Raw genomic sequence first — 9,545 nt, 5'->3', positions numbered from 1 at the left:
TGATATGTTACCAATTGCAATTCATATGATATGTTACGAATTGCAATTCGTACAATATGTTACGAATTTGCAATAGATTTGATATGTTACAAATTCCAATTTGTTGTGGCTAACATTAGCTAGGTGGCTAATGCTAACGTTAGCTAGGTGGCTAACGTAAGCTAGGCTAGGGGTTAGAGTTAGAGGTTAAGGTTAGGGTTAAGCACAGAAGGTTGGTGGCACCTTAATTGGGGAGGACGGGCTGATAGTAATATCTGGAACGGAATTAATTGAATGGTATCGAACTCATCAAACACATGGTTTCCATGAGATTCGAACACGCGTTACATGRCCACCTATCCACCCTACAATAAAAGTATTAAAATGTATGCGCTCACTACTGTAAGTCGCTCTGGATAAGAGCATCAGCTAAATGACTAAAATGTAAAAAAAAAAAAAAAATGCAACCAATCCAAACGTAACATGTCATGCTAATTTGAGTGTTCCAGATTTCCGTTGACTATTTTACGTCTAGTCTGAGACCAGGTTGATCACTCATGCCAAGCAAGAACAGGATGAAAATTAGTTTTAGTAATTTGTAGACACATTGCAGTAAGTTGTCTGATTTTGTTGTGACATTGGCTCTCATTTCCAGCAGCTGTGGCCTTGTGGTTCGATGCATCTGGTTACAGTTTTTGCATAACCGCTTGAATCTCAAGAGCTCAGTACCTCATTCTCATCTGATAAAGACATTGAAACCTCTTTATACTGTAGGCTACTTTATTGGCATCCTCCCTCTTATGACACACGATTTGTCATGTTTTGCATGAAATGTACAATGCACACCACTCAGTAAAGAAAGTCTTAGTTGATCATTAAAGCCCCCTGTCGTCTTACACCATATAGAAGGTAGCACTTTACATAGTTTTAAATACAKAATTGTAACACATTGGTTGAATTTGTGTGTTTTTGGTACTTCCCAAATAGTGAACTAAAATATGACTGCAATTGTATTTACTGCTGTTATTGCCAGTTCAGTAATGTGTTACCTAGTACAGTAATGACAGGCTGAAATGATTGAAATGGAGTTTAGACTTTTGGAATGTAATCTGTGACCCTTGACAAATTATTTGTCTGAAATATCCATATCCTTTTGCTCATTTAATGCATATCTTGACTTGGAATGAGCAATATATGTTAGGCCTGGGCCTATGTCCTAGCTGGATATGAAGATGCCATGTAGTTACAGCAAGGGGAAGGTTGACTGCTCATTTTCACTCTCATTCTTATTTTTTTCTGGTAAATGAACTCCTGGTGGGACAGGTTCATGGTTAGGAGGTAGACTGTGACCTCCTGTGCTTTGTGATGATTACATCCTCTTCCTCTCTCCAGTCCATCTGCCCTCCACTATCTGACCTTACAACCTGTGCCTGTGCCTGTTCTGTCTTGCGTCACAGAGAGCCATGGAAACAACTGGAGCGATAACGGTATTATTTAATGCATTTTGTTGTGTCCACGGCAGTTTTGATTGGAACAAAAGGACTGGCTGGATGCCTAGAGGGCTGTTTCCAATTGCAGATGCTTTTATTTGATCTCTCTCATTATCTCCAAGGCCCTGGTTCCTTCTCATGTGGCCGGAGAGAGCAGCAGGGCATGGAGGGTTGAAGTCTGACTTCAGGCTCAGTCTTTGTTCAGCATATGCTCTCTGTCTCTGTCTCTGTTTCTCTCTCTCTCTCTTTCTCTCTTTTTTCAACCGACCCACTTGAGCTTTCAAATGCACTTTGTGGATCTACCTGCAATGCCATGCATTTTATTGTGTATCATTGTGCTATTGAACACAGTCACAGACATAAGTGCGCCTCCATATGCCTTATTTGTTTCACAAAGGAGCAGGCTGACTCACCATTCGTGATAGGTTTTCTTTGTGTTTCTTTGTATTGTGGATAATGAATGGAGGTAGCGAGCATGCAGCAATACCTTCCTCATATGTGTCAATGAAAGAAACAACCTTGAGTGCAAATGCATATAGATGTTTCATTAATTTGGGTCATATAGAGGCTTAGAGGATTGGTCCTCATTTTTCTATGTCTAGTAATTGCTGTTTACCTGAAGATGCCACTCATTGCCTATTCTATGTCCATCTCATCATCTGGAGAGAACCCCAAACATGGACCAAGCACCGCCATGCTTCCATTATACCCCTCTCTCTCCCATTCCTCTTTGTTCAGAGCTYAAGCATTGGCCGTGAACTTGACGCACCCACCCCCCACTCCCTCTGTACCCCACCCAACCACTCCCCCTCCTAGCTACGTATGCATGGGTTCCCATGGCAACTGTCGCACTTCCTGCCTAGCAACCGGCATTATCTCCCGCTGATAAACAGGGGGGACAGAATGGAGAGGGGAGTAGCAGGGGGGTTGCGGTTTAAGGGGTGTGTTATTGGGGGTGGTTGTGTAGTAGTGAGCTGCTGCAGTAGTGGCTTCATTAACTAGCCTAACTCCTCTCCTCCACCCCCACCCTTCCTCTTCCTCCCACTCTCACTACAGGAATCCCCAATTTGACTGAGGAACCTGTGAATCCAGCTGCAGGTTGAGGAGAACCTCTCCTTTGTAATGAGATTGGAACAGCACAGGGCTCAGTGAATGGAAGATGTTCTGCACTACTGGATCCATGGAGTACATGGAGCCTCTACAGAGGTCTACTGTCGGCTTGTTTTCTCTTCATCTTGATTGATTTTGACTTGTCCACATTGACATGTGCTGGTTTAGATAGGCCTATCTTATTCAATGTAGGGGTTGGTTACTAGGGCAAATAATAATGAAATGACTTGATGGGTTGAGTGTTATTTTTAGTGACATAGCAATTAAACCTTGGTGTAATTTTGCCACTACACCTGCACCAAATTAAAATCTGTGACACTGAAATAAACACACAGGCTACTATGTCACGATCTATAGTGCGTGCCCTGAATGACAACAATAGCACCATCAGCTAGCCTACTCAACAAATGGTAGTCTTTGCTGCCACTTAGTGGTTTCTAAAGTTATTATGCTATTATATTTATGACCGTGCTCTGATCTGCTTTGGTTTGTCAAGGGATTTCATATGGGAAATTAATACTGTTCAGACAAAATTATAGGTTTAAAAGGTCATTGGTATGACAATCTGAGACTAAGTAGGTAAAGCTCTTAGTAAAGCATCTGCATGATGAGTGAACCTATGGGGCCGTGCAGGGAGTGTAATTCATTTTGTTATGATGAAATCTTATTTTGTTTATGTGAATGTGTCTTCAGGCCCAGTCTAGCTCATACCACCCACATCCCCTGAAATCCCCTGTAATGATTATAATTGCAGTTTCTCTGTAGCTGTGGCCTCTAATGCCACACTAGCTCATGACTGGCATGCAGACTCCACCCTCAGGACTCGTTTGCTCCTGTCTGGATAGACAAAGCTCTATAGTCTCACCTGTCCAATCTGTCTGGCCACTTGCTGCTCTTCCTATACTTAACTCTGTGTAAATTAGGTCTCAGACAGGAGAAATATGTGACAGAGGATATTCATTTAGGTGAATATTCTAAACAGTTGACTTTTGTGTTTACTGATGAATATTTTCTCAAAGGCGCTACTTAATCCCTGAAGAAATCTTTGAGTCATTGTAGAACAATTACTCCACTGTTAGATAATGTGAGACAAAGCAAGATACATTATTTTAAAAACAGGATACATATTTCCACAGTGTAAGTGTTGACATTTAGACTGCAACATGTTGTTTCTCATTGCCTTAATACATGGAGGAAATCTTGATAATGCATGCCTGGTTATATAATGGTATTCTTAACAGGGGGAGGATCAGTGCAGGGGTGGAATCCTTTTTGCTCGGAGGGCCACATTGGGATGTTCAAAAATTCAGCAGATATAGCCCCAAGGTGCTAGCCACTCTTTCTCGGATGCTCATACAAAAGAACACAATCTTCCCCACTGCCGCGGCCGTGCACTTGATCTCTCGATCCTGTTAAGTGTTGACTCATCCCTGAAACTGATAACTCCAGATTGCATCCACCCTGATACTGTATGTTGCCATCCCTGATACTGTATGTTGCCATCCCTGATACTGTATGTTGCCATCCCTGATACTGTATGTTGCCATCCCTGATCGAGTGGCTGCTTGACTTTTAGATTATTAGAAATTGTATAATCAAAACGAGACAAAAATATTTATTTCAAAGATTTATTCACAAGTACAAAAATGTATTTTCATACAGATATTCACATAACAACAAATATTTTCATCACCGAGATAGAGTTTACAGTGCATGTCTAGTAATTACACAGGCCATGTATTCTTTGGACAAGGCTAACGAAAAGTATTCAACTGAGACATGAAAACACTTTCACTAGTTGCCAGACACAGTGTGTTGTCCTACATGAAGCATATCACATTTCAYTGATTGACATGGTGTGTGTCTGTCCTCACAGCTATGCTGTTGACTGTGCAATGGAATGATAGAGTATTAGTTGATTTCCAATTGTCATTATCCAAAATCCATTGTGTTGCAATACATTAAAGAGATGACAATAGTTCAAAGTTCCCATTCAGGGACTGGAGACCGTCACCTTTCAGGTTATCTGTCCTCAGTGTCCTTTCTATGGTTGTGTTTACAGTTTAAAAGAATGTGGTGTTCTTTCCTCATGCATATTCAAAACCAATTAGTGCCAATACCACAGCACTAATAATGAGTTTGTTGAAGCTCCAGTTGAATTACAGTGTACATTAGTTCAGCACCAGTTCACCTCAATGTCTCAATCACTGACATTGCTTTGTCTGTGGTTGTGAGACCTTGAGAAGCAGCATTGTTGTACATGCAGAGTGGAGATGACAGTCAATAATACAGTATCCTCTGGAGAGGTGAGGCAGTGTCCTCTTGTGTCAGAGTGTTTTTGAGGGTCTCACAGTGTATGAGGCAGAGGGCCACAAGTTAACCAACACATATAGCTTTGTGCTTTCATAAGGTGATGGGACTTGTTACAGAAACTGTTCTCAATTGAGGCGGAGATAAGGAGTCTTGGAGTTTAGGATTTAGGAGTAGAAAATCAGGACAACTCAAAAGTAGAGGGTAAAAATACAAAGGTAAAGTTGGAATTGAGGAGTTGGGGTGGATCATAGTCCAGTTGGCCCAGGCCATTGGTTTGTCACCGTAGCAGCTCAGTGTGCCAAGGTACTGTTGTGTTTAGAGTCTCTGTTTCCCTCTCTCATTTTCACCATGTGTATGTGCTTATGTTAGTATGCTAGCTCAGATTGAGCTTCCTCTTCTGGGATGGGACAGTTCACCGAGCATCCACTAACCCAGTCCTGGGCTCAGTTCACTTTAGCCAGCAGCTGCTCTGAGAACAGCTTCTTGAGCTGGGCCACCTCTTCACTGAGGGAGCTGAGGTGGGACTTGAGGACATTGTTCTCTGTATGATAATGAGACTCTGTCTGGCTCTGTGGGGGTGTAGGTTGGCCATACTGAGTGGACTCTTGCTGTTGTCGCCCCCTCCGGGTCTCCTCTCCCTCCTGCTTATGTGGCCAGACTCCTGCCCCCTCAGCTCCACCCAACATGATGTGTCCGCTGGCTGCCTCCCGGGGACCGTCTCTTGCTCCCATTGACTGTATGGGGCTGTGCCTGTTGTCCTCMCCACTGCTGAGGATCTTGAAGCGCATTTTGTGAGGAAAGTTCTTTATGCCCTCCCCAGACTCCACTTTCCCCATCATCACRCTGGAGAGCTCCCCAGGGAAGTMTCCACTGTGGTGCACCTGGGCCTCTGCAGGGGAGTGGTGGAGCTCGTAGCCCAGCTCCTCTGCTCTGTGTGGGGACAGTTTGCCATGATCACTCAGTCGGTCCTCAAAGGAGAGGGGGCTCCCTAAACTGGAGCTGCCAGGGGTGGAGAACCCAGAGTCCTCTGACATGCTGCCAGKGTCCCTGGAGCCTTGCARGCTGAACTGGCCCCCGMGMGCAGCAGGGTGGCTCCCTGGTCCACTGGGCAGATAGTAGTGTGGAGCCAAGGTCTGTGGAGCACAGGGGGCTGTGGGGAGGGGCAGGATGGGTGTGTTGGAGGGATCTTTGACCAGGCCGAAGCGGAACTTGAGAGCCAGCAGCTCGGCCCTGAGACGTGCGTTCTCCTCCAGCAGCGCCAGCACGCGATTCTCCACCACCATGTCGTTGACGCGGCGCTTCTCCCTGGAGCGCTTGGCCGCCTCGTTGTTCTTCTTGCGCTTGTCCCAATAGCCGTCATCTTTCTTCTCGCTGGGAATGAACTCACGCTTCCGTCTGAGGGSGTTRCCAGAGGRGGGCGGGTCATTGGTGCGCTTCAGAGCAGAGGTGCGTCCMAGCAGAGAGCGGGCCAGCAGGCTGCTGGAGGTCAGGATGGARACYGCCTCYTCTGTGAAGGACAGGGTCCCACCAGGTGCAGCACTGGACTCCCCACCACTCTGCTCCCTCATGTCTTGAGAATCTTCTTCAAACATCTCACTGGTCACACTCATGGTTTTGCTGTGTTGAGATTTTCMGTTCTTCAGATAGTGTCTCAAAATCCAGTGTCGTGGAATGMTWTGGCGGRAYATTGTTGCAATAGCCCCACCTAGCGTTCAAAAGAGGAAGAAMAAATGGAGAGGGGGATTTAYTTGTTATGCAAGACCAGTTACAACARAATGTTATGTAACCRCATTACAMCTTTCCAGTTAAACTGGAGCTACTTGCACAACAACCCCACACGACTCTTGAATAAGAACCATGATGTACTAAGTGCTAGACAGACATATCGATCTCTTTTGAAAATGTTTACAATATAATAATCAAAGTGGGCTCCTGTCAGTCTAAAGGTTAAACGGTTAATTATAAGATCTATATTCGTATTTCTTAAATAAAAGCTTTCTTTAGAATTGGGAGGAAAAAACAATAATATTTTAGCCTTATATTTATTAATTATCCCTGTCCTGACCCAATGACTGGAACTGAAGTCGCTTCATCAGACTAAATCAGTGTTAGCCTACATGTAGGTTAACATAGTGTTATATAACAGACCGTATCAATATATAGAAAAATTCGCACAATGACTGCTTTGTCTATTTTTTWTTTCACTAAAACAAAATGGCTTAACATTTTGAGTTAACGACCAGACGTTATATCTTTCAGGAATCGAATTGCCTCAAGGACATTTATAAGAGCACTAGCCTAGTTTGCAAGTTGATAATACTCCGCGCCCTACTGCTATTCCCACCGTTCATTTACAATTGGTTCGCTGTATAGATCGAACTGTTAATTAACCTAGCTGCAGTACATCCCTAAACGAAGACTGAACTGGTTCTTCTCTAAACCGTTTAGTGGATGTCATTCTACATTTCAGTCAGATATACAAAGGGAACGAAATAACGTATTTAAACAGCAATGAAAGTTTCAACAAACTATTGCAACGAAGGTCCTGTTAAGCATAATTGCATACCTGTTCCACTAAATCTATTCAGACCATCTCAATTCATCATAATTTTGTGACTGTAAAGTGATCTACTGAATAGATCACTGGCGAAGCCTAATAATGACATTTGTGGAGTAGTTGTGTGTATATATATATATATATCTTTAAATGTATTTTACATCTAAAGCTGATTCAAAAGTTGTCTATAGTTTCCTTTACTTGGTATATTCTATATTATTTAACCTCAAATCATCGTAGCCTTCATAATTGATAGGCTTCTGTTGTAGGCAACATTGTCACATTTCTGCTCCTTATGCGATTGCCTATTCTCTGTAGTATAATGAAGGCACTGTTGAAATACACCGCATGAGTGAAAATTGTGAAATTACCTTGAGTTGGATTCTCGTTGTCTCAGAAAAGCACCGATCTTTCAGTTAAAGAAACGTGTCAGAATGTAACAGAGCGATCGTAATGATRCAGCAGCTTCGATTCAGCACTGGGTCATCGAATACACAGGATACTTTGTTTCCTGTACGGTGTAGACTACTGTTAGCCTACTCAATATTAGGCTACTAGTCTCTCTGACACCTTGTGTCTCGCGTTTCTGCTCCACTTGGATTGCTGCAGCTCCTATTTGTTTCTTTCCCGGTGAAGTTCAGCCGAGGACGTTTCCTATCCTCACTTGAACCAATGGGCCGCGTATGTGTGGTGCGCTCACTGAGACCGCCTCTCTCCATGCCAAGACCCACCCCGCAAGGGAAAGCTCACATAACGTTATGCTGCTCATGCATCATCAACTGAACTCGCTAGCCCATCCTTTCGTAACAATTAAGTAATATTGCCAGCTCTGGCTCCGTCTCACTCCCCCTGCAGATTTCCAATAGACCTATGCTCTTCAACCAAACATCAGCTTTATGGACGACATGCTCGGTATCACGTTAAAGTGAATGACAGATCAGAGTCGTTGGAATAGAATTGAGAAAGAAAATGCCAGCAGTCATTATGTAAGCACTTCACAGTTTTTCAGCATATGGTGATCTCCACTGAATCCATTCTCATTATAAAGGAGACATTCCCCCCCAAAAAACTGTAGATGTCTGGAGGGATATAGTTCAGGGAAATACTCTCTGTTTTCCATATTGCTTCTTATGCAATGATCTGTCTTTCACAGTGTCAATGAACTCCTTAACATAATCCAAGAGATTGACCCAGCCTTGTGAAATATTCTCAGAATCTCAGAAAAACACAGTATAGGCCTATTACGTAACATAATGGAACATACTAAAGGAGTGTTTTGGAATTACTTACAGAATAATACACAATGCTCTGAGACCAGGTTGCAACCATAGGGGTTCCATGAAAACAGCAGAATGCAGCAGTCACATGAGCTTTTAGAGTGGAACATACTGTATGCATCAGTCAAATGACCACCAAGCATCTTATGAAAATAAATCCTGGGTTTAAAAAAGTCTCTCTTGAATTAGTTTCAAATCCAGACTATAGGCAACAGCTTGAGACTTTATGAAATTCTTTCCCTCGCTGTCAGTCTTGTTCCTATAGGATTAATACATTTTTAAACCATTTTCTTCCATCTATGGAATTTTATCTGGAAATAGATAAAGACACATTTTTCAAATCTAAATTGGTTAAACTACACACATACACAGAGTATACCAAACATTAGGAACATCTTCTTAGTATTTAGTTGCACCTCTCCCTTTTGCCGTCAGAACAACCTCAATTCATCGGGCAAGGAGTATACAAGGTGTGGAAAGTGTTCCACAGGGATGCTGGCCCATGTTGACTCCAATGCTTCCCATAGTTGTGTCAAATAGTCCTGATGTCCTTTGGGTGGTGGAACATTCTTGAAACACACAGAAAACTGTTGAGCATGAAAAATCCAGCAGCGTTGCAGTTCTTGACAAACTGGTGCGCCTGGCACCCAGTACCATACCCTGTTCAAAGGCACTTCAATATTTAGTCTTGTCCATTCACCCTCTGAATGGCACAAATACACAAACCATGTCTCAATTGTCTCAAGGTGTAAAAATCGTTCTTTAACCTGRCTCTTCCCCTTCATCTACACCAATTTGAAGTGGATTTAACAAGTGACA

General features: G+C 43.0%; 1 protein-coding gene and 1 long non-coding RNA gene across 2 annotated transcripts in view; both read right to left on the bottom strand.

Moving 5' to 3' along the window:
- Positions 1-9,545, bottom strand: part of LOC139029381 (uncharacterized) — a 235,317-nt gene that overhangs the window by 108,433 nt on the left and 117,339 nt on the right. The window lies entirely within an intron of this gene.
- On the bottom strand, positions 4,704-8,070 carry LOC111981478 (uncharacterized). The gene is made up of 2 exons (XM_024012755.3): positions 7,821-8,070; positions 4,704-6,597 (listed from the first exon to the last, which is right to left on the bottom strand). Exon 2 carries the CDS (start codon positions 6,500-6,502, stop codon positions 5,336-5,338), a length of 1,167 nt encoding a protein of 388 aa, XP_023868523.1. The 5' UTR covers positions 6,503-6,597; positions 7,821-8,070; the 3' UTR covers positions 4,704-5,335.

This window comes from Salvelinus sp. IW2-2015, linkage group LG20, assembly GCF_002910315.2.
Source record: "Salvelinus sp. IW2-2015 linkage group LG20, ASM291031v2, whole genome shotgun sequence".
NCBI classification, from domain to species: Eukaryota; Metazoa; Chordata; class Actinopteri; order Salmoniformes; family Salmonidae; genus Salvelinus; species Salvelinus sp. IW2-2015.
The sequence above is the reverse complement of the archived record's forward strand: the minus strand, read 5'-3'. Positions and strand labels throughout refer to the sequence as shown.